General features: G+C 53.5%; 3 protein-coding genes across 4 annotated transcripts in view; 1 reads left to right on the top strand and 2 right to left on the bottom strand.

Moving 5' to 3' along the window:
- ETFA (electron transfer flavoprotein subunit alpha) overlaps positions 1-1,032 on the bottom strand; it is a 48,153-nt gene extending 47,121 nt beyond the window's left edge. The window contains exon 1 of the mRNA XM_054588717.1: positions 868-1,032. Coding sequence (XP_054444692.1) covers positions 868-906 — 39 coding nt within the window. The 5' untranslated portion in view covers positions 907-1,032. The remainder of the gene's footprint in view (positions 1-867) is intronic.
- Positions 1,033-11,441: 10,409 nt separating this feature from the next.
- Positions 11,442-15,590, top strand: ISL2 (ISL LIM homeobox 2). Its single transcript, XM_054588226.1, has 6 exons — positions 11,442-11,499; positions 12,246-12,435; positions 12,553-12,812; positions 14,150-14,433; positions 14,958-15,125; positions 15,474-15,590. The coding sequence occupies exons 1-6, from the start codon at positions 11,442-11,444 to the stop codon at positions 15,588-15,590; spliced, it is 1,077 nt and encodes a 358-aa protein (XP_054444201.1).
- A 4,883-nt stretch (positions 15,591-20,473) lies between these two features.
- Positions 20,474-24,937, bottom strand: part of SCAPER (S-phase cyclin A associated protein in the ER) — a 147,402-nt gene continuing 142,938 nt past the window's right edge. For both annotated transcript variants that reach the window (XM_054588695.1, XM_054588704.1), the window contains exons 31-32: positions 23,058-23,109; positions 20,474-20,858 (exon numbers count right to left, since the gene is read on the bottom strand). In XM_054588695.1, coding sequence (XP_054444670.1) covers positions 20,758-20,858; positions 23,058-23,109 — 153 coding nt within the window. In that variant the 3' untranslated portion in view covers positions 20,474-20,757. The remainder of the gene's footprint in view (positions 20,859-23,057; positions 23,110-24,937) is intronic.

Here is a 24,937-nt window from a genome sequence, read left to right as displayed (position 1 = left end):
GCGCCGGGGCCGGGGCCGGGCCGCCGGGGGCGAGGACGCACGGCGCCCGAGGGGGCCGGTGTGCACCTGGGGCGGCGGAGCGCGGATTCGGGAGTTTTTTCTACGTAGCAAGACACACACAACAAAGGGCGCCCCGGCGCCTAGAGAGACGGCCCGCTGCGTGTCCGGGCGCTCTCCGCGCGCGGCCGGGAAAACGTGCGTGGCCCGGGGAGGCGGGCGAGGAGGGAAAGGGCGCGCGCCGGCGTCCGACCCCGGCGCCAGAGGCCACGGCGTGAGTCGCCCCCCGAGCTGTACGTCGCCGTCTCCGGCGCGAGCGGGCCCCACGGCGGCGGGGCGGACGAGAGCGCACCGCCCGCGACCCTCCTCACGGCAGAGAGGGCCACGCGGGCCACGCGCGACGCGCCACGCGCGAGCGCCTCGGGGCCGCCCCGCCCCCTTCGCCCCACACCGGCGGCGGCACCGCCGCGGCCGCGACGCGCCCAGGGAGCGTGTCCGCATCTTCCAGAAACGTCGGCCTCCGGGCCGAACGCGGGCCTGAGGCGCTTCGCGGGAGAGCGTGCCGGCGGCGCCGGCCTCCCCGCCCCGGGACGCGGCCGCCCGCCCCGCCACCTGTGGAGAGCCCGGGGCGCCCGCAGCGGAGCTGGGCGCGGGCGCAGGGCGCCTCTGCGGTCCCCGGCCAAGGCCCCCGACCCCGGCCCCGCGCGGCCGCCCCCGACGGGTGGGCCGAGGCCCGGAGGCGCGGGGCCTGCGTGCGCGACGGCCGGTCAGCTCTGTGGGAGCCGGTGACCTTCGCGGGCACCGGCAAGGGGACCGGCAGCTTGAAGGGCCGTCCCCAGGCCCGGCCCTCCAAGCCCCGGCGGGTCTCACCGACTGCTGCAGCCGCCTCGTTACCGCCGCTCGGAACATGGTCACCGCTCCCGGTCGCCTCAGGCAGCCTCGGCCTCACGGCGGTCGAACGCACCCCAGGCGGCTCCGCTTCAGCCAGTCACGCTAACGCTCGCGAGACGCGCAAACGAGAGCGAACGCCACGGGCGCGGAGCACGAGCTCCGGGTTTCTGCCTGCCCATTGGGCGGTCGCGCAGCCAACGGGAACGGCGGAAAGTTCGGGGCGGAGCTTGGGAGTGGGGCAAAGGTGAGGTTGGTGTCCGCGCAGCCAGCCCCGCCTCCGCGCAGCCAGCCCCGCCCCCGCGCAGCCAGCCCCGCCTCCGCGCAGCCAGCCCCGCCCCCGCGCAGCCAGCCCCGCCCCCGCGCAGCCAGCCCCGCCTCCGCGCAGCCAGCCCCGCCTCCGCGCAGCCAGCCCCGCCTCCGCGCTGATGGCGTCACTCCCCGGCTCCCCGCCCTCTGGGGTCCACCCCTCTGGCTCCTAGAAGTCACAGGCGCTACACCTGTAATTCTGGGGAATGTAAGAAAAGGACGTATAAGATGCTGCACTTTGGGTGGCAAGCAATACGATATACAGATGATGTATTACAGAATAGTTCCCTTGAAACCTACATAATTTTCCAACCAACGTAACCCCAATAAATTCAATTAAAAAAAAAAAAGCCTCACCAGAATCTGGACAAAACATACAAGCAGATATATTCCTACTATGAGCGGAGGGATTTACCGAATGGGTGGTATTTGAGTCGGGTTCCAGGGCCGGGAACCTTGTGGGCACAAACAGGGAAAGATCGAGGCAGGGAAGTGCAAGGACAAGGAGCAGGACTCTGTGGTGGCCGCCCAAGGAGACAGAGCTGGAGATGCGGCTGGAGGGGCGGATTGGGAAAGGCCTTGACGGGGCGTGTAACTTGGGGCCCCAGTCTAGCCCTCCTCGGTCCCACTCTCTTACGCCTGGGCAGTCCCACCGACTCCTGCCTGCCTGGCCAAACCACCTGCCTGCCCGGCATCTCCTCGGCATGTGCCTAAACACCTCAGACCCACGTGTTCACAACGGAAGTCCTCTCATTTATTTTTTTAAATGTATGATTTGAAGAAACCAGTAATTTAAACTGTTAATAATTTTCAAAGGTCTTGTAATACATCTCACACACCAACCTCGACCCACCCGTTTTCGGGATTCTGTGAATGAGGGCCGCTGCTTCACGCCTTGGCTTAACATGCTGGACAACGTTCAGTTCTCTCTGTTATCCGTCGATGTGACTCAAATTCACGACTGTCCAGAACTGCTGCAGAAGTTCTGTGTAAGTGTTCTGGGGACAGCAGTCTGGTTAAACGGGAGACCTGGGGATTTGTCTTGAAGTTCCATTTGCACAGCAGATTCACATTTTCACTTAAAATTTGGAACCTGCAGGAGACTGGATCCCAGGGTACTGTTTCCAGGTGGGTCTACTCCTCTGCTTCAACATAGGCCACATAGAAATGGGACTATATTCTTTTTTTAATGTTTTTATGTTTTTTACTTATTATAACTTTTTAAAATTTTCACCTGAGGACATTTTTCATTGCTTTAGAGAGAGAGAGGAAGGGGGGGCGAGAGAGAGGGGGGAGAGAGAGAGAGAGAGAGACGTTGATGCGAGGCAGAAGCACGGGTCGGATGCCCCCAGCAGAGGCCCCAGCCACTGAAGCTGCCCGCTCTCTGTACACGGGTAGGTGCTCCGGCCAACTGAGCCACACCGGCTGGGGTGGGCCTATGTTCTTAAAACTGGCTTCATATTTTCAAGGCTTGCCTGTGTTCTCAAGAAGAAATTATTTTGCAATGACATTCTGCCTTTCTAAACAGAGCACATGAAAAGAGACCAAGCTTCTTAGCCATGACTGCAAACAGGAGCTTTTTCTTTATGCCAAAAATATCTACAGATGGTTTTAATAGTACCACTTTCAGGTTCTCCTTTCAACTTGTTTGTTCCCATGTGTTGTCATTTCTCTGACTGAAAATCATGACCCTAAAACCTCGAGCATTTATGGGTTCTGCAAACAGCTTCCCTGGTATATTTTTAATAATTTCTGCTCTTATTTTTACCAGATGTGGAAATCCCAAATGATAACAGCATGAAAAACTTTAAGGGTAGGATTATTTGAGGAGAAATGTGTTTTTGTTCTGAGATAGCAGGTGTCTGACCTGGGTTTGTTTCAAGTTTTTTTTTCTACTTTTAGCTGAGATGTCTTAGAGAGATTCCTTGATTTTACTGATTCTCTGTGTCTTCATTGGTCAGAGTACTGCTAACGCCTTCCTTACAGGGATTCGGTGAGAAATCATATGTTATATTTGTCATCTATTGCTGTGTAACAAATTACTCCCATAATTTAGCAGCTTGAAACAACATTTATTATCTTACACTGTTTCTGAGAGTTAGGAATCATGGCTGAGCTTAGGAGAGTTAGGAAAGCTTAGCTGGGTGGTTCTGGCTCCGAGTCTGTCACAACTCGCAAACTGTCAGCCAGAGCTCCAGCCTCTGGCCACTTGAGTGGAAATGAGGATTAGCTTCCAAGCTCACCCAGGTGGCTGTTGGCAGGAGGCTTCAGCTCCTCCCCACTGGAACCTATCCATACGGCTTCTCCCAAAGGCCAGGTCTATCTCTACGTCAGATAAACCAACAGAGAGAGACACAAGCTGCAGCCATTATATCCTAAACTCAGTGGGGACATAGCATCGTGACTGCTGTGTTCTGCTGGTCTCCCTGACCGCGGCCGATACCGTGGGGGAGAGGACCACACAAGGGTGAAAATAACAGAAGGCGGGGAAAATTCAAAGCCATGTGGGAGGCTGGCTGCCATCTATGTATAACGCACCCCGCAGGGACACCTGGAGCCACCGATCCCACAGCCGTTCATTGAGCACTTAAGTGCAGGCCGTCTTCCAGGCCCAGGAAGTATGACACAGACAGTCCTTGCCCTTAAGGGCTCCCATTCTAGAAGCCCGGAGTAAGTGCTCGAAAAATATGTTTTCCACAGGCAGTGACATCCCTGATATTTCCCTTAGAAATATTTTTTTCTAACATATCTCCTTAGGCAAGGGGAAAAACTAAAGAAACAGGACTCCATCAAACTAAAAAGTTTTTGCACCCAAAGGAAACCATCAACAAAATGAAAGCCTACTGAATGGAAGGAATTTGCCAATAATATATGCAATAAGCGGTTAACACCCAAAATTTATAAAGAACTCACACATCTCAACACCAAACAACAAACAATCCAATTAAAAAATGGACATAGGACCTGAATAAACACTTCTCCAAAGAGGACACACAGATGGCCAATAGCCATACGAAAAAATGCTCAACATCACTAATCATCAGAGAAATGCACCTTAAAACCACAATGAGATACCACCTCACCCCTGTCAGAATGGCCGCCATCAGTAAGTCCACAAACAGCTGCTGGCGAGGACGTGGGGAAAGGGCAACACCCATGCACTGCTGGTGGGAATGCCGACGGTGCAGCCGCCGTGGGAAACAGTATAGAGGGCACTCACAGACGTTGAAATAGAACTGCCTCATGACCCAGTGACTCCAATTCCTGATACACATCCGAAGAAATCCAAAACACTAATTTGAAAGAAGACATGCACCTAACGCTCACTGCAACGTTATTAACAATAGCTAAGATGTGAACGCCACCCAAATGCCCATACGTAAGTGAGTGGACACAAACGGTTGTGGTACACACATACGATGGAGTGGTACTAGGCCACGAAAAAGAACGCACTCTTACCATTTACGACAGCATGTATGGCCCTAGAGGGTATTATGTTAAGTGAAATAAGTCACTCAGGGGAAAAGAACAAAATAAACCACCAAAATTGAAACAGACTTGTAGATACAGGTTGCCAGAAGAGAGGGAGTTTGGGGGAAGCTGCGTGAAAAGGTGAAGAAATTGAGAAGTACAGGCAGTTTTTACAAAACCGGTGTAAAACATAGTACAGGGAATATAGTCAATAATACTGTAACAACTGTGTATGGTGCCAGTTGGGTACTAGGAATATCAGGGGGAACACTTTGTAAAGCATATGATTGGTCTAACTATTATGCTGTATAACCTGAAACTAATACATCATAATAGTGAATGTAAACTTTGATTGAAAAATAAAGTTAAAAAAGTAAAAAAAATTTCACTGTTTAAAAATATATATATGTTTTCTCCCCAAGGGGAGAGAAAACTTCATAAAAGGAGAAGACCCTGCTAATCAGAGGTACAGACAATCCAAGAAATTCCCACTTGGAGAGTAGGGAAACCCTCCCAAAATGTGACAATTATAAGTTGAGGCATTCTTTTGCAATTTTAAGTTCAGAAGATGAGAATTTACTAACCAAACTGATGGTAGCCACAGTCATGCAAAGGTGATTATTTTCCAAAACTATTCTTTCAGAACTTGGCTGCATCTAATATAATGTACGTACCATATATAAGGTGACCTTGAGTTTCTAGAATACAAGGTGACATCTTCTAGAATACACTCTGACCTTCTCCTGGTTTGTCCCAATTAGTGACATTTTATTCTCCTGATACTTTACTTGCATTAAAATATTCATATTTCAGGCTCTTAGAGGAGACATGTATGATTCATGGGATTAATGGCAAAGGAACTTGCCTACATTATCAAATTAACCCTGCATGTCACTAGCCTTCATAATGCTGAAGTGAAGCTGGAGATTTGCACATAAATATTGAAGTCTTATTCTGAGCCTAATAAAACATGTCTATCTTCACAAATACCTACAGGCAGAAATGGACACTAGGACTTTCATGGGTGCAGGTGGCCGAGAGACACAGACGAAGGTCCCACCGGGTGGCCGTCCTTCCCTCTAAGGCCATTAACCAGCCTTTTCAGGGAACCGACAACTTTGTCCTCTGGGAGCTCTTGGCTGGCAGGAGACTGATCCCACCCCTGGTCTCACAGATTTAATGAAAGACACTTGTCCCAGAGTCTGCTCTTCCACGAGAAAGGGGAGGGGTGACGTCTGCCTTACTCAGCGCTTAGAAAAGGGATTTCTGGTGACGTCCATGATGGAGTCCTTAAGAACTGAACCGTCACTTGGCCCCCAGGCGCCTCCACACTTCCCCCCTCACACCGTCAAACTAGGACGAGGGTGTTGGCGCCAGGGAGACGCTCTAGCCTTCCCATGGCGCCCACACGTCGAGCTCAGTCCTGCTTTCCTGCTTTGCTGCCAGGTGCCTACTGCTGGGTGCGTCCTCCTCATTTTCAAGACTCTGCCCTGCTGGTTCCTGATTTCAGCCCACGATGAAATTTTTAGCATTTCGCAGCCACATGAGAAAAATTGGGATGATGGAATGAGTTTTTCACCAAGTCTAATGGAAAGGACTCTATTCTGAAACTGGGTTTTTCTATTTTGGTGTCAATATGTTTCCTCCTACATGAAATTATGATAATAGATAGTAGTTGTTGTTGTTGTTGTGTTTTGTTTTATGTCTCCCTTGGCATCATGGATAGAGGTAGTCCCATGTGATGTCCCTGTTGCTTTTCTCTTGGTTCTTGAATTCCAAAAGCCTGAGAACCACTGTCCTACAAAGCCAGTTCAATCCCCACCTCAGTCTCTGGTTAGTGAGGGCTCATTTTACCTTTCTGTTAAAAAAATATATCAGTTTGGGTATTTTCCCTCTACAGTCATAGTATAGAGTTACAACAATTAATAATTTTAAAAACATGCAAAGAAGAAAATAGAGAACTGGTATAGTCCCACTTCTCAGAGCAAATAAACTTAATCTGAGGGTGAGCCTTCTCTTGCATTTTTTGAGTCTATCTCTTAAGTTTTAACGAAAATAGAGTTATTTTATGTGGGTTATTTGGTGAAGTGGAACCCTGCCTAGGCCATGGGGAATCCTCCTCTGTGCCTGGTTGTCTGGGCCTCACCACTTCCTGCCTTCTTGGGGCTCCGGAGCACGGCGGGGCCTGCGCCCATCTTCCCATCCAGAGCAAAAGCCTCGGGGCTGGGATTGTTCTTGAGCATCAGGCAGCCTCCTCCATCAGCCTCGCCCAACCTTTTGGCCCTCGTAATGTTCAGTCAGTACTTGATGAGTCTACCAGCCTTTAATCTCTCTTCCTTGCTTTTTACAGATGTGGACACCAGGATTCAGCCTACAACAGCAAGAGGAGCGTTATTATTTGTTCTGAAGGTCTTTACAAGCATAAGGCATGTCTAAAGTGGCTATAAATAATTTATATTGTCCATAACTCAAGCTGATCAAAATAGACCTCATCACGGTGATGCGGCAAAATCTGGTACAAGCTGCTTTTCTGCTGCCTCCAACCCAATTACACATTCAGAGCAGATGAAAATCTGACTGGAGTCCCTCTGAATAGGATTAAGGCCCCTCCACCATCACATTGATCGCAATCTGTGCATGATTAGACATTGGATAATCCCACTGGACAAGGGCTGACAACCCAGATTCTATTATCTCACTTAGTATCTATTTTTGGAATCTGCTGGTAGCTTTAGCTTCCAGAAGATGTTTTCCAGTGAAAGAGGATCCTTTACAGGTTCTTTTGAAAAAAATTGTTGCTTGATGGGCTTTGACTAGAGCCAAGCATTTGAAGGTATTTATAATTCCAATTTGTTTCAGGATGACAAATAAACAAAATAGAACATGAGTGTGTTGGTCCTTGTTATGAAGGAGAAAACGCACATATTTAGCTTCTTATGACTGTGCATAAGAAAGAATTTTAAAAAATCCTTCTAAACCTTCAAATGATTATGACAATAACTTTATGAAGAGGCATCTTCATGTTTGAGAATATATTCGATAACCCATTTTTCATTTGTATTAGTATGCTAAAGGCAACCATCTATAATTAGTAAAGGGGCTGTGACTGGCTCCAAAGTCTGCAAAGCCTAAACCTGTGGCACATCCACACGTCTGTGCAGACAGAGGAGCTGCCAGACTACTCAGAACCCCTCCTCGGCCAGCCAGTCGGCTGGGGTTCCACCTCCGGGAGAGGCAGGAAGGATGCAAGTTTCCCAGAAGCCACCAGGCACAGCTCCTTCCCACGGCCCCTCCCCTCCCAAGATCGAGGCCTGGTGGGTTATCCTGCCAGCTCCTTCCCGCATGGGATTTGAAAGGAAACAAAGGTTCCCATATGTTAAAGGGGGCGGGGGGTGAGGGCTCGTTTTGTTGACACCCTTGTAAAAGAACCCTACTGATTCCCCAGGGACAAACATGCTGTAGAGAGAGGGTTTCTTACTACAGACTGACGTTGACACACATCCACTGTAAACAAAGAGACAAACAAATGAGCGAGCAAGGCCATTCCCATCTGGACAGACTCAAGGAGCACAAGTTCCTAACTAGTCTCACGGACTAGTGGGCGTAAGTCTCGATCCACCTCTTAGTAGTTGTATTAGCTTGTAAGGTGACTGGTTGGTTTGTTTCTGGTATGCTCAAGGGGTAGGGCAGGCTTTTGGGGCCTGCAGCCTACGTTTTATTTGAGACAGTCTGCGATGGCTTAGCCCGGGGCCTGGCCTGCAGCAAGTGCTCAGTGCCTGTCGGGGCCCAGGAAGGGGGCAGAAGGGCTCAGCAGGGCACAGGGTACCTGTTCGCTCAAAGGGAGTTAGGAGGGGGGCAGGCAAGGGAACCTTGGAGAGAACAGGGACTTGGATACTGGGGGGCCTGGAGGCTGACCCTGACTTTGCAAGCTTGCTCCTCTGCCCAGGCCTCAGCTGCTTCTCTGAAACGTGGTGTGAATCGGAAAGAATGAAAAACACCCTTCCCACCCCCAACCCAACTCTCAGAAGCCTCGCAGGTGACTGTGTGAATGTCCCAGCCCAGGCCCTTTGCCGTCTGTTCGATACAACCCCTCCAACTTCTCTGCAGAAAAATGGGGGCCTAACGGTGTCCGCTGGGAGGAGGATGGAGGCAGGGGCCAGAGGAGCGGCTGGGTCCTGCGACGCCCAGGGCCTCCCGCGGGAAGAGGCCTGGTCTGGGCCCGGGGACCTGGCTGCCACCTCCCTCTGTGTCACTTACAGGCTGTTTGCCAGGCCACCGGACCTCCGTTTTCTTTCTGACACTCGTGGTGAGGACTAATGCAGCAGCTTCCTCTGGGGGCGGCGTGGGGGGGGGAGGGGATGCTGCGCTTGGGGCAAGCCCTCTGGAGTGTCCCGGAGGCCAGGCAGGGCGCAGGGGTTCCTCAAGCGCGCTCCGGAGATGGGCAGTGCGGTTCAAATCCTGGCGCCACTAGCTCTGCTACCTACGACGAACTGCTGAACCTCTCCAAGCCTCGGTTTCCCCATCTGTGACATAGCGGGGATTTTAACAACGGTAACTCCTTGCTAGGATGGTTGAGGATAAGGGCAGCCATGTGTGCGGAGGTGGCCCCATTACAGCCCAGTACGTTGGACATGACGACGATGATGATGTGGAGGACCTAGGTGAGGCCCCGCGTGGGAATTCTATGAAAAATAGGAGACAGCGCAGCTGCGAGCAGGCGAAGGTCTCCTGGGTGGGTCAGAACGGGAAGCTGCGCCTGCGTGTGGGTGTGCGTGCGCGGCCCGCAGGAGCTCCCGGGCCCCGGCGCACACAGGCGCCACGCACAGGAAAGGCGCGCCGCACGCAGAGGCTCCCGACTCGGAGACACGGCCAGTGTGATGGTTACCACACTTACCACGGATGGCGCAGTTAACTGCGTGCCAGCCTTTGTTCTACACCTTGTCCACATAATAGTTTCACTCTCACAACTGCAGAGGTAGCTGTCAATTTTACCCCCATTTCACAGACTGGGACCCTGAGGAACAGAGAAGGTAAGAAGCCCGAGGTCACAGTGGCCTGGCACAGACACCCGCGCAGAGGCCCGCTCCTCACGCAGCCTCGCAGCGTTCCTCCTCCCCCTTCGGCTGCAACACGTTCGAGATGAGCGCTAGTGGCCAAAGACGCAAGAAATGGCCTGTTGGCACAGCGCTGGGACGCTGTGTGAAAGAACTGGACCCTGGAGAAGCCCAGACGTTCCAAAGGCGGTGGCGGTGTTCAAAGCCTTGAGAGACCACAGGCCCAGCGGCTTGAAGCGCGGGGCACAGTGCCGGGCGCGTGGCCGCTCACGCGCTGTGCGGCGGGGCGCCACGGAGCAGAGGTTTGTGCGCATTGAGGCCTGGCCCCGGCTATGCGCAAAGCCTCTCCCTGCGCTCTTGGCTGCAGCCATTCCCGGCTCGCAGCCCAGAGCTTGAGGCCAACCGTCCTTAGGCTTTTAGCGAAAGGGCTGAGGGGCCTGCGGAGACCTCGGCCCCGGTCTGGGATCCGATGGAGGTGGTCCATCACCGGGCGCTCACAGCGCCCCATCCAGGCGCGCGTCAAGTCCTCCGCACCCCTTTGAATGGGGGAAAAAACTGCCACACCATGGGCCAGTCTTTATAATTCACGGGTTCTCTCCGAAGACTTACAAACAAAACCCACAGCGATGTCTTTGAAAGAAAGAAGTGCCTGGGCTCGGCAACGAAGTCCTGGGTCTTCTGAGGAAGGACCAGCATGGCACAGTCAGTAAATTACCCGGCGCACCACAACTGTTCCTTGGTTATTTGCTTCTAAGTTGGTTTGTGAAATGAAACAGGAGAGTTTATAAAAATCCTTAATTCTGGAAGTGGGAAACACACTCGACTCCAGCACTGTCGGTAGTATGGGGGGTGGGGTGGTGCTGAATGGGGTAAATCAATGTCAAAATACCATCCCCACCCCTCCCTCGGAAAAAACCGCACGTCAAGGCTGGGCTCGGGATCCGGGAGCGTCTCCGGGTTCTGCGCGCCGGCGCTCCCCACCCAGGCTCCGACTCGGGGAAGTTTCCCCTTAGGCCGACGGGGAGTCTGAGGGTTTACCCACCGCCCCCCTCCCGCGTTAGGTCTCTAACTCTCTCTCTCTGGACTGGACCCTGAGAACAAAGGAGCCCAAGAGGAGAGAAGTGACCAGCAGGATGCGGATGGTCCTGTCCAAACGCACCCTCTTCCCCCAGCTCCGGTCCCAAAAGAGTGGATTTTTTAAAATCTTTATTTCTCATTTATGAAAGGGAGCATTTACAGGCGAGGCCCCCAACACTCCCCAGGTATCCCTCTGCGCACTCAAGTGCGCCGGGGGAGCAGCGCCGAAGGTCCCGAAGGCGGCGCGCAGCAGCGGACTCGGGGTCCAGCCCCGACACCCGGCCCCAGCCCGGAGGCTCCCACCAGATTTCAGGGAGGGGGTTGCGCTCCATTGTTCACTCCGGCCAATCAGGCCGCCCCTTTCCTTGCAGCCAATCCTGCGTCACCCCCGCCCTCCACCCAGGGCGCCCGCCCACCCGCCGCGGGTCCCCACCACCACCCCCGCACCCCGGTTCGGGGGAGGCTGGTGACGCCGCAGGTCCCGCCCCCGCCCAGCCGGCGACTGCGTGCTGACGTAATGCTGCGTGCGGGCCGGTGCGGTCGGTCCTGCAAGTCCGCGGGGCCCGAGTTAGTTAGCAAAGAGCCGGCGGGGCGCGCGACCCTCGTCCTCCGCCCGGCGCGCTCCTGGCACACACGTCTGTCTGCATGGTGGATATTCTTTTCCATTATCCTTTCCTGGGTGCTATGGGGGATCCTTCCAAGAGTAAGTCCTCTCTGGGCGTGGGCGTGGGTGGGTTTGTGCCTAACGTGCGGTATTTCTGCTGCAGGAGAATGTTGAACGGATTCTACAAGTGGCTTCTATTTGACAGGACACAGGGCGAGAAAAAGCAAAACGAATGGCTTTCTCCTGCAGGATGACTTATCCGTTGGAATCCTGCTGTTTTAATTCATAACTAAATCCTCTTTCGCAAGCCTGCAAGGCTGGCCTCAGGCTGCAAAATCTGCTTCTGCTCTGCGCTAAGGCAATTAGGCGTGATTTAGCGGTGTGGCGCTCTAGTCTGCTCGCTGGTCTTTCGGTTATTTCAAATAAGGACTATTTCTCCAGCTTGATCTGGGACATTTCAACCAAGAAATGTCAGCGAGGATGCGAGCAGCCTGCGCTGAGGCCGACGCGGGGCCGGGGCCGGTGGGCGCCGCCGCGGGAGGGGGGCCCGCGTCCCGCCCGCTCGGTGCGGACGCGGTGGGTCTGCAGAGCTTACGTGTCCTTGCACTTTCTCCGCGGCTACGACCGTAGCTTTTAGCTACAACAGAAATCGATAAAACGACTGTTTCCAAATGAATGTTATTAAATTGTTTTTTTGGGGGGGAGGGAGGCTTTACAAATTATGTTTTTGTTTTCATTTCCAATTTTCCGGACCTTTAGAAAGTCCGCTTCCTTTCTCTTGCCGGGCGGGCCAGGACGGCCAAGGCGGGTCCGCAGCCGGGCCTGACTTGAGCCCTTCCCGGCAGAGAAGCCAGGCACAGCCACGTGCGTGGGCTGCGGGAGTCAGATCCACGACCAGTTCATCCTGCGGGTGTCCCCCGACCTCGAGTGGCACGCCGCCTGCCTCAAGTGCGCCGAGTGCAGCCAGTACCTGGACGAGACATGCACGTGCTTCGTGAGAGACGGGAAAACCTACTGTAAACGGGACTACGTCAGGTGAGGCAGCGGGGACCCCGGGGACCCCGGGGCCCGGCCCTCGGGACGGCGGTCCCCACGCGAAGGAGCGCGGCCTGGAGTCCCGAGGGCCGCTGACCGCCCGCCCCACGCCCGCAGGCTGTTCGGCATCAAGTGCGCCAAGTGCCAGGTGGGCTTCAGCAGCAGCGACCTGGTGATGCGGGCGCGGGACAGCGTGTACCACATCGAGTGCTTCCGCTGTTCGGTGTGCAGCCGCCAGCTGCTGCCCGGCGATGAGTTCTCGCTGCGGGAGCACGAGCTGCTGTGCCGCGCGGACCACGGCCTCCTGCTGGAGCGCACCGCAGCCGGCAGCCCGCGCAGCCCAGGCCCGCTCCCGGCGCGGGGCTTACACCTGCCAGGTGAGCCGCATCCGCGGGAGAGTCTGGCGCTGGGACTGAAGGTTGTCCCTCGTGGGTTCCTGTGTGACCGCAGAACTGCGTGCTGGGAACACGGCGGGGTGTTTGTGCGGGGACACCGTCTGTGGGCTCCCCTGAGCCAGGACGGAGAGCAGGAGCGTGTGCGTGCGGGGGACTGTGGAGAGCTGTGTTCTCCGTGTTGGGACACGTGGGGCCCGGTGCGGGGAGCACGAGTGGGAATGACAGCGGGATTCTCAGGGGCGGCTGCCCCGAGGTGAAAGGTTGCGCGGGGGGCTGGCTCCGCCGGCCAGGCGGCTCTGAAGACCCACCGCCCAACGAAAAGCTGTGTTTTGAGGCCCAGTTTGATGAACAAACTGAGCCACATGCTCATCGGTGGAGAGGGAGCGGAGTCCCAGGCACCCCTTGCACCCTGCAGGGGAGGCTGTGGGTCCTGAGGGGGCCGAGGGCGCCGGGAGGGTGCCGGGCCCTGGCCGGGCTGCGCCGGCCGGCGGGTGCTGTGTGGTCTGGCGCGGCTCCGCCCCTCTGGCCCTCCTTTCCCTCCGCCGTACGGGGATTTACTCGGCTGGAGGGGCTGTTTGTAAATATTTATCCGTAGTCCCTGCCCGGGGGGAGGGTGGGGGAACACGCTGAGCCCGTGCGGCAGGAATCCGTGGGTGTGCAGACGCGGTGCGGACGCGGGTGGGAAGGAGCCGGTGTCGGCGCACGCGGGCTGGCATCTCCCTTTTGCTTGCCTCGGGCCGCGGGAATCGGGCCTCTTCCCGGGTGGAGAGAACCCAAGGCCGGGCGAGGGCAATGTTGTCGGAGGCTGGGCCGGGACCCCCGGGGCCTTAAGGGAGGAGCCGAGCTCAGACCCGACGACCACGGCCCGGTCCACGTGGCCCCTGAACGAGGGGGGAGGCCTCTCGAAGGCCCCGGGGAGCGGCAGACAAGCCCCCAAATTCGAGCAGGAGGGCGCTGGGGCTGCGCGGGGCTCCCTCCCCTGCACCTCCAGATCCCCGGGGCGCCTCCATCCCGCTCCTTCGAAACCCGGGCTCTTTCCGGAGGGCGACCCCGGGCCCCGGGCCCCCGCGGGCGTAAGTGCAGGAGGCTCGGCCTGCGGCGGCCGCTGCCGCGCTCGGGGAGGTCGCTCTGCGCGGCGGGTCGTGGACCCGGAAGGGACGGCGGTGAGCACCGCCTTCGGGTGGAGCGAACGGACCGAAAGGGAGACGAACGACGCAACGAAATCAGACAATGAAAGAGGAGCGAAGTGGGGCGGAGGGCTCGGCGGGCTGGGCGCGGGGCGGGCGGGTCCCCGCTCACTGCGCGCCCCTTCCGCGCAGAGCCGGGGTCTGGCCGGCAGCCCGCGCTGCGCCCGCACGTGCACAAGCAGGCGGAGAAGACGACCCGCGTGCGGACCGTCCTCAACGAGAAGCAACTGCACACCCTGCGGACCTGCTACGCCGCCAACCCGCGGCCCGACGCGCTCATGAAGGAGCAGCTGGTGGAGATGACCGGGCTGAGCCCGCGGGTCATCCGTGTCTGGTTCCAGAACAAGCGCTGCAAGGACAAGAAGAAATCCATCCTCATGAAGCAGCTGCAGCAGCAGCAGCACAACGACAAGACGGTGAGGAACCGCGGCCGGAGGGCGGGTGGGGCGCGGGGGCGCCCGCGTCGGCGCGCCCTTCTCTGGGCAGGCTCTGGGCAAACGGGGCAACGGGGCCCTCCCGATGGCCTGCGCCTTGGCCGTCAGAGCAGGGCTTCCCTGCGGGCTCCAGGGCCCCCTAATTACTGTATCTGAGCTCGGGTTCCCGGACCCCAGCGGCCGACCCGAGTTGGGGTCGCTGGAGCGGACGCCGGGCCGATCGTGTCCCCCGTCCCGGGCGAGCGTGCGGTCCCAGGCCTCGGGCTCCCTTGGCCCGAAGCTCCCGGCACGGAGGCCGGCCCGCGGGGGCGGGGGTGCGGGCCCCGGGTGTCTTCGCTGGGGAAGGACGGCTTCCCCGTCACGGGCGCGGTCGCTGGCGCGTCTCCCCGCAAACCGCGTCAGGCTGCAAATTGCGAGCCAGTGCCCAGGGCCTCAGTCTTAAAGGGGGCGGGAAACTCGAGACCTAACCGGAGCGCGCCCCACCCCTACTTCTGCTTGCCCCGAAGAGCCTCCAGGGCCTGACCGGGACGCCCCTGGTGGCGGGCAGCCCCATCCGCCACGAGAGCGCCGTGCAGGGCAGCGCGGTCGAGGTGCAGACGTACCAGCCGCCGTGGAAAACGCTCAGCGAGTTCGCGCTGCAGAGTGACCTGGACCAACCCGCCTTCCAGCAGCTGGTGAGGCCCTGGCCTGCCCGAGCGGCCTCAGGGCTCCGGCTGGGATTTAGAGATGTAGCCGGGGGAGGGGAGCGGGGCTCCCGCGGGCGAGCTGCTGGTTGGTGGGAGGGGAGGGCTGCGGCCGCACCCGGCGCCCCAGCCCGTCCTGCGCTCGGAACCAGGTCTCCCTGGATTAACCGCTCTCAGGAGAGGTCGAGGGATCAACCAGCCCGCACCCCCGTCCTGATACCCCTGCGGGCGCTTGGGGACCTGCCCGCTGTCCCCCAGCCTGCGGCGCGTCCCCAAGGGGCATCCCCCTCGGAGCCCCGGCCCGGGCGCGTCCTCACCGCTCCTGCCTGGTGCCCCCAGGTCTCCTTCTCTGAGTCCGGCTCCCTGGGCAACTCCTCCGGCAGCGACGTGACCTCCCTGTCCTCGCAGCTCCCCGACACGCCCAACAGCATGGTGCCGAGTCCGGTGGAGACGTGAGGGGACCCCCGCCCGCGGACCGCGCATGCTCCCTGCATGAGACTCGCCCGCGCTCAGGCCGTGCCTGCTGCAAGCTCTCGCCTTTGTAATTGTTGTTGTTGTTATTTAAAGAGGAAGGACAGAGAGAAGCGTCAAGACGGCCTCGAGCGCCAGGACGCACCTGCTTTCGCCAGGCTGGAGAACCCTGCTCGGCGGACTTGTATTTTCTCAGAACCAGACTTGGGGATTTACTAGCCTGAACCCTGCCCTCTCCTCTCCCCGCGTGCGCACCCCTGCGGCTCCGGGGCCCCAGCGGGGAGAGGACGGGACAGCCGAGAGGAGCAGACCGCAGCCCCCCAAAGCGCATGATTGCTGGAAAAAGTAGAAACGAGACTTACCTTGAAAAATGTTTAATTTATCAGTCGACGGAGGACGGAGCGTGTGAGCCTTTGACGGACAGAACGTAAGTTATTGTTATTTATTGTAAGGACAGCCAGTTCATAGTGGGACGAATATTTTCATCTTAATAAAAAAAAAATAATAACCGGGTGCGAGGCTGCTCCTGTGTGCTGCCGGCGCCGCGGGTCGGGCCTCGCGCCGTCCTCGCGCCTCGCCTCGCGCGCCGCGGGCCCGCGTGTTCCCGCCAGCCCGCCGGGCCGCGATTGGGCGACGCGCGGCGGGCGGCCCAGCGAGGATTGGACACCGCGCGTAGCCGGGCCCGGCGCGGATTGGCGGGACGTAGTGCGAGGGGCGGGGCTGCGTCCCTCGCCCCGCGCGGTCCCAGTGCGCGTGAGCGCGAGGCCGGCCGGAAGCGGCGCGCCCCCTGCGGCGCCCCTCGCCTCCGAGAAGCTGCCCCCTGGAGCGCGCACGGCGGGCGGGGCGACCCCGTTCAGGCGGGAAGCCGAGACTCTCTGGTGGCCGCCGTGGGGCGGACTCGGGCCTGAGGTCAGGCACGCGAGGGCGACTGCGGTTCCCGGAGACCCTGGTTGCCTGGGGCCCCGGGCCCTCCTGTCGGTCTTGGGGGCCCCACGGGCTGGGCGCACGGGGCGTCCTGGGCACTGCTCGGGGGTCTCGCCGGTTATTAATTCTCGTCTAGACGGAGGACAGGCGCGCGGCGGCCCCTTATCTGCGCCGGCATCACCTGCAAGCGATACAGCGCGGGAGCCATAGGGCCCCGCCGGCCGCGAGTCCACCAGAACCAGTCTGGCGTGTCTTTGGTTTATTTTCTTTCCAGACCCGAATGCAGGGGCGGGGATGGCCCAGGTCACTCGGTGTGACATTTCAAACCCTGCCACTTGTTTTCTTGAAAACTGGCTTTAGAGGTCGCAGGAAATAACCGAGAGATACCGAATCTCCAGCAGCCCCGGGCAAGCACACAAAACGCAGGCTCAGGTTTTACCTTCAAATATTTAACCCTTTGGCAGCCGCACTGGTGGGCGTGCGTCTGCCAGCCGCCAGCCAACCCACGGCTCCTGAAGGACCTCCGGATTGGGTTTCCGTTTCCTTGTCCCTTGAGTTCAATGACCCACAAGTATATCCTTATTTGCTCAGGATTTGGTTTTGAAAGACGGCAATGCCCTGAGTAGAGGACAGTCGCCTTCTTAACTCAGGTAGAGTCTGGTGACGAGAAATGTGTCTGAGGGGCGCCTGTGGTCGCGGCACAGAGGAGGTGCCTTCTGTTAAAAGCCCCGGGCTGCTAGGAGGCCCGGGGCCCCGGCAGGTTTCCCGGCAGAGCTGACGGCCGGATTCCGTCATCCCCGGGCGTCCCTGCTCCCCCGTGGGGCATGGGCGGCTGCAGGACCGGCTGGCAATCACTGCACGTGGGGGGAGGTGTGGAAATGAAGCCACATCTCTGTTTTGCTTCCTGAAAGTCCAGGTGATGCCAGCACAAATATTAAAGAGAACATGCCCCTTCTTTGGGGTTTATAAAATGGTGCTGCAAACTTACAGATAAGAGGAGAGCTATGTAGGGTTAATGAGGACCAGCTTTACCTCTTAAGTATCCAGAAACGGTTTTAATAATCCGGGTTATTCTTTGAGGCTTCATTCCCTTAACTTAGACCATTCCCTCCCAAACAGAAATAGAGATATTTCCTTTTACCTTGTGGTGGGCTACACTCCCAACTAATCTTACTTGAGACAACTTTTGATTTATTCAGAATGTTAGGTTTCGCCATTTCAAAAAAGGAAATGGGTTCTTGAATACAGAAGAGTTTCACTAATGGTGGTTGTAATTAGCTCTGAATTTTTGCTTTTGACAGACGACAGGAGTTTAGTGCTGCCAGTGGAAACATCCAGTTGCAGTCATCTCTTCTTTTATCATCCATAGATCAAAAATCTAATTCCTCCTTTCGGTATTTATTTGAGCGTGTCTGCTTTTGGGTGTTGGGAAATGATGACAGCGGTTACTGTGTGTGAGGATGCCTCCAACCGCCTGCATGACTCCACGGCGGCAGCAGCTCCTCTCCCGCAGGTTCGTTGCCATGAGCCAGGCCCACCCTTTCCCATGGAGGTTCCTTGGCGGCGTCAGATCTATGGTTAGTTACCTTAATATCAGTTCTAATGGTCCCCAGATCGTCTTTGCACATCTTTTGTAATACAATGGGGATTTTCTTGTAGGTTAAATTGGCTGCAACAATGGCCAGTGTTGTATTTTATGTTCACTGAACTTTTAAAGTGACAGCCAATTGTGTCGTACAAAGTTCAGTAAGAGGTAATGGGTGGGAAAGGGGAGTTCGTTATTTAAGGAGATTCACTTTAGACTCAGATACTCTGTGCCCATTTACCTAATCGTTTGGAGAGCTCTATGGAATCGAGGCAGCAAAGGGGACTCCCAGAGATGGAAAAGGTTATGGCTATTATACCACAAAATTTAGTATGTGCTGAAAGGCTGCACATTCTGGAAAATTCAGAGTCCCTGTGCCAGTATCCCCAACAAACTTCAGTATTTAATGGGTGGCAGCACAGAAACCAGCTTTCCACTCTTGAATATGGAATGGCTTGAAGTTCAGTTCTTTCAGGGCTCCAAATATTGGGTTAAAGTGAGACATTGTCTAAAATTGTTCTCAAGTAAACATGAGATTCTGCTACTGCTGCCTTGGGGGAGGGGCAAAAAATCCCCACACATTTACTTGGCTGTTTCCCTCTTAGCAAAGAGAGCAAGAGAGTCACCTGAATAGCAGTGGGCTGGGGAGAGGAAACCATGAATGAATAATAATCTCTTTGCAGAGATGTTGCAATGGAGATGTGATAAAAGCAGGAAATTTAGAGCTTACTAAACTGATGAATATGAGAGGCTTTTACACGCGGGTCTGATTGATGTAGAGGCGAACTTTCTCCAAGGTACAGACTCGCTGCAGGAAGAGGACTATGTGAGCAACTGCAGACTAGCGCCCGGGTGGCAGAGGCTGTGCGCGGAGGTGCAGACAATGGAGCCCGACTGGTACTGGGAGAGAAGGGGCACAAGGACAGACCCCTCTGGGGTCCCGGTGGGGATCTGGGTGGGGAATGGCGCCACGTAAAAGGCAAGTTTTGGCCCCGCGGCAATCGTGTCCGAAAGGCGGGAGGGCCAGGTGAGCCCAGCCCCGGGACCTGCTGGTCAAGCAGGCCATCCGCTGGCTGGCGGGCACGGTCCGGGAATGAGCGGAGCCCCGCGCGCGTGGGGCTCCGGTACCGAAGGAGTCCGCCGAGTCGGGGCGCGGGAGCAGGGAGGGGAGCGGAAGCACGGGCAGTGGGGAGTGACCCCTTCCCGGGCTACCGAGACCCAAGGGTGGAGAGCTGACAGGGAGCCCGAGGGAAGCGACCCGCGGTCCTGCAGCGGCGCCGGGAGGGCAGGGCGGCGGCGGCGAGGTCCCCCCGGCCCGGCTCGGCCCAGGCCGGGAGGGACGCGCACCGGCTGCTCCCTCGGGCAGGTTCTGGCCGCGACGCCGCCCGGGGGCCCAGGGCGGCGAAGCCATCCGCTCGCTCGCACGCTTACTTGCGAGCGTGGATGGTAGTCACCGCTGACGCCGTTCCTTGAGGCTTTTGGGTAGATTTCCGACTAGACGAGCAGCTTACGTTGTCGAGAAGCGTCTTTCAGCGAATCTTACCAACACCTTACGTTTCCTCTCCGCACCCGCCCGTCCGGTCGGTCGGGGGTGAGGTTCGCCTTCTGCTTTGGGTTTTGAAGTTGGACCTCCCCTTTCTCTTGATTTGTAAACCAGTAAAAACCACTCACGCGGGGGACTTCTGTCCGAACTAAAGTCAGGAGGTGGGCTTGCTTCTGAAAAAAGGAAGAAACTTCTGTTTTCTAGTCCCCCGGCCCCAGTCTTGAATCTGATACATATTCGGAACAATTCTTCCAGCCAGATCTTTGTTCTTGGTAGTGTTTGATCCTTATCCGACAGAAGAGATTACCGATGTCACTCAGTGCCCGGCTTAGCGCTGGCCACCGGCCTCCCGGGCAGCAGCGGCGAGAACAGGACAGACCAGGTCAACATCCCTGTCCAGAGCCACGGGGCTTCAGGTCACGATTCCGTCAGAGATACTTCAGGGTGATTCACTACGGCTGATGTTTTTGGACCTGGACTTGATTCTGGAGAAGAACGTCAACTCGCACTGTGGCGGAGGCTCTGCGCTGTCTGGGATGCAAGTGTAGGCAGACCGATGATCGAGGCTCTGAATTCATTTCAAATGGCGCAGAAGAGCATATATGTAATTAGCATGTAAAAGTGCTATAAACGTCTTTGCTCCAAACCTTAAAGAGGGAAATTCTGAACTGGTTAACTTTAAGTCTTTAATTAAGTTACCTCCGGAGTTGGAGTTAGCATTCTCCTTTCAAATTCGAATTGCCTTGACAAGAAAAGTCACCATTGCAAACAGAATAAGTTATTTTATTACAAGAACAAAACAGACTTGCTAATTTTGTGTCTACTTTCACACATATTACAAATGCAAAGTATATAAGATTAAAGTTACCAAACTGCAAAATACTGTATATAAATGAAATAAACTTGCAGAGTTTTAGCTAGTAGAACACTGAAGTATCTACAGTCATTATAAATAGTTCAAAGTATATACCATATCTACAGTACAGGGGGAGAGTATAAACATGTGAAAATGAGTTTCTTAAGGAACAGTTAGAACGTTTGTTTGAGCAGTTTGAAATATTAATGAGGGTACTCAAATGTAGAACCAACCAAAGCACTTTTTATTTTTCTTTTTTTAAGAAAAACTGTCGAGCTTCTTCCCAGGCCTGCTGAGGAAATCTGTTAGCCAGCTCAAGATAGTCTTGGGATCCAAGGCATTTTCCTGAGAGGAAAATGGAAAAGAATTAAATGTAGAAGAGTTACATTCTTTGAAATTTAAGAAATTACAATCAATTTGATACCTGAGTACAAAATGGAGACATAACTTCATATAAACCATGACATAATTTATGTAAACAAGATAATTGATCTATCTATAGTATAAAATATACAATGTATTTTAATCACTATCTCTTATATGCTTCTAATATACTTGGACATTAGCCCCTATGTAAAACATGAAAAAAAATTGGCAGCCACATATTCTATCCTTAAATTATCCTTGAAGGGGTAAATATGTACGTAAACTTAACATATTTTCTAAAACAGCCTGTTTAATTGAAAACATGCTTTTAGTTTAAATATAACTGAAATTGCTCCTATCTGGCATTCTGTCGCCTAACAATGCAGAGGGTACTGCTGGGAGCTTCACTGAGCGCTGATGTGAGCAAAGCGAATAATCCCGCAGCCGGGCAGCCCCGGAGCAGCCAGCATGTGGAAACCAGAATTCTTCCTCTGCAGGCCGCGCGTGGCGCTGCCAGGAGCTGATTTAGGCTTAGAGGTTCGCCTGGGCAATGGGCTCACAACGATTTGAAACATTTTATGGGGACTTCATCAAAAGTTCTCCGAAGCAAAAGGGGTACAGATTTGAAAGGTACAAACAGGCAACTTAATGAGGTGTTATCATTTTTTTTTAAATCAAGTGAGCATATTATGAGCTGTCACCAAATACAGTGATGAGTCTTCCCGAGTCTCTCCTTGCTGTTATGTGGATTAAACTCACTGTAGTGGGGGGAGCACAGGAGTCGGGGAAGAGGGTCCCTGGGAAAAGAAAGAAGGTAGGGAGACTCCCCCGGGCCTCAGCCCACCGAGCAGCAGAGGGAGTCTGCCTGCAGATGTGCAGCAGACGTGACTCATCCTTGTAGTGGGGGAAGAGGACTAAGAAAAGGCTCTACTTCTTACTGGCAAAGAAATAGTTACAGTTATAGTAACTGTACAGGTACAAATAAATGGATTGGAAGATTTTTGTGGGTATTTTCACACATTCAAAATTTAAAAAACTGTTTGGTAAGAAATAGCAACAAATTATGCTGAATTTCCCGGGTAGCCTCCAATAGTTTTTTCTTCTTTTCTTTTAAGGTTACGGCTGAGTCAGGGCAGAACTGAACTTGCATACTAACTCTGGCTCAGACAAATGATACCGACTCTGATGTTGACTTGAATTTTTAAAAAGAGGCCCAGCCTTCTGTTTACTTCTCAGAGTACCTGAGAAAAAGAGTACATTATACTTTTCTCATGACTTTGTTATATTCACTTCTATGTACCTTTCAATACCTGCCCACTATACATAACTGTGTGTGTGTGGGGGGGGGGGGGAGAGTCTAAGGGGACGTCCCCCGCACACTGCTGCCTGTCCCCAGATAAGGACTCGCTGGTGGGCGCCCAAGGGTCCTGCTAGGAGTGGGCCTCTTAATGGCTACTTTCAAGACTATTAAACTAATTTAAGAATTGGGGGACATCTGGATTAGGGTCTCAACAGAGATGCTGTCATGATGGTTGGTCAAAGAGCAACTTGTATTTCTCAGTTACAATCTAGGTAGCGAAATATTTTAAAAAGTAAAAATGTACTTTAAAAGTGTACATCTCCAGCTCTGATCCCAGGAAGGGCTCAGCAGGAACGCTACAGAAATAAAACCTTGTAATCTGATGGCTTTTTCTCCATAGAGAACAATTTTATGTTTCTTATTTCAACACAAGAAATTCAAGTACTTGAACTAAAGGGGAAATAGGGGACCCTAGCATTGATAATTTTATTTTGAACATGGAGAGGGAACCAAATGTATGTGATATCAGCATTTATGTTAGTAATGTAGGCCGAGATTCATGATCTGATTGTCTCTTGTGTTACTAAATACATTTAGCAATTATTCATCATTTATTATATCTGCCATGCAGCAAGTATAAATTACACAAAGATGTTGTGTGCTTTTCTTTTACTTCTATAGATTTCTCTGGATGTTCTGATACTCTCATGCTTGATGACAAAGTCGATTTCTTTACTCACTGAAATACACTCGGTATCCAAATCTCAAATATTTTAGGCAATGTAGTAAATTAATTTCTCTAACAGCTCTAGAAGGTAGAGTAAGAAACATGTCTGTCCAGCTAACAAACGCGATATTGAGTTTTGATAGAGACATACCTTTGGGCGGATAAGACGGGGTATCTGCCTGACTTTGATTCTGTGCAAAATCCTGTGTGAGACAAGAAAAGTGTTTTTATCCAACTGAGCAGCAGAGAATTTCACTGATGGCAGCTTTAAAAATGCTTCTGAATTCTGAGACAACTACTGCTGCAGGAATACTTTAAGGGCCAAATATAAAAGCTGAAGAAAGGTTCTCCCACGTTAAATCGAATAGAGATGACCGTTACATTTTGGTCAGCTATCGCCAGGGCCAGCCTGCTGCCTGCTGTGGAAACTACAGTTTCTATCTAACAAAACAAACACTTTAGTCAAATTTACTGTCTTAACATATTGATGGATTTTTAATATTTTTTTTAAAGTACCACTTAAAGCCGTTAGCTAGTCTGTAGCTAAAGCTTAAAAGTCTAGTAATTTTACTTTTAGATGTAAAAATGAAAAATGTAGAACATAAAAATTTCAGAAACTACCAGATCCTACTTTTAATATTTTCTAATGGCTACTAATAATCTAATACATGGGGACCTTGCAGAACCATTTTGTAAACTAAAATTAAATATATTTTCATTTCCCTGAGCACACTTATTTATAGAAAAATATACCTGATTTACGTCCACTAATGTAACATTCTATCCCAAATAAGCACTCCAAAAAATCTGTGCAGCATTTAGAGAATTTTTGTAATAAAATATATGTTAAGTGTGTTAAATTTACACTCACTTATATTTGAATGTCTGTTGAATGTAATACAGCAGAATCAATTTAGACCTATTTTGAGATCAGTAACACATGAAAACAAGTAATATATACGATCTTTACTACTTTAGATTCTGGTATCATTTGCATGTCTATACACTGTTTCCCCAGCAGCTGAAAACTGCTAAGTTGACAGAGATGCAGAACGTGCTCTTGGCTCTACTGTCGCTGTCCTGGTTGGCACCCTCTGCTCTGGCTGTAAGAACCGCACACCTAGCTGTCCCTTCCCACCCCGCCCCAGGCCCCTGCTCCCGCCCGACTTTTCTGCACAGCACTGAACACCGTCTGAGAAGCTATTTGTTTTCTGTTTGACTGCCCACCCCACCCCACCCTAACGAGAGGTCTGTGAAGGCAGGGTTTTATCTGTTTCACCCACTGCTGCACGGCCAGTGCCTACAGCAGCGTGCAGCACACCGTCGGTGCTCACGAAGGACCTGCTGAATGAAAGAGGGGACAATCTGAGTGAAAGATCACAGGCTTAAGCTTCTCTAAAAAGTATTTTCTAGTTACTTCAATCCTGAGTTTCTAAGAATATATGTAGAATTCTATATGTTGCTATGATGGTTATATAAGAGTTTAGTAAGATTTTGACTTAACCAGAACTTTATGAAAATTCGTACTCATCCTGTAGATCTGAATATCTCTGAAAAAATTTTCAGAAAATGGAACCCAGCCTCAAAACAACTAAGCTGAAAATAAAATATTTCTAAACACAATGGATTAGTTGTGTTTATAAGCTGATCATCTGTCTAATAGAGGACAATTTTCAAAATGCAAAGCACTGACTATTTCTAAGGGAAAGAAGGTTTTGGGACTCCTTAGCTGTCCCAACCCGCTGGGCACTGCCACCTCAACCCAACGGGGTGCAGGCACATGAGCTAGAACAAGGACCACCAGCAGTGCCGGGCTGGCTTCCTATTTCGTTCTTACATTATCGTCCACCATCACGTGGGTGTCAAGGAGCAAAAACTCACTGGTTTTATGCTGGAACATTTGAAAGAAAATGGAAAATTTTCAGGGAATAATGACATACAAGGACAGAAAAAAAAATTACAGGATTAGCTATTAGCAAATATTACAAAATAGACAACCTGATGTTTGTCTTGCAAGCTGACTGAGTTAAG

Source organism: Pteronotus mesoamericanus, unplaced genomic scaffold, assembly GCF_021234165.1.
Source record: "Pteronotus mesoamericanus isolate MK-2021 breed Mesoamerican mustached bat unplaced genomic scaffold, CSHL_Meso_final contig_1242, whole genome shotgun sequence".
Lineage (NCBI taxonomy): Eukaryota > Metazoa > Chordata > Mammalia > Chiroptera > Mormoopidae > Pteronotus > Pteronotus mesoamericanus.
The sequence above is the reverse complement of the archived record's forward strand: the minus strand, read 5'-3'. Positions and strand labels throughout refer to the sequence as shown.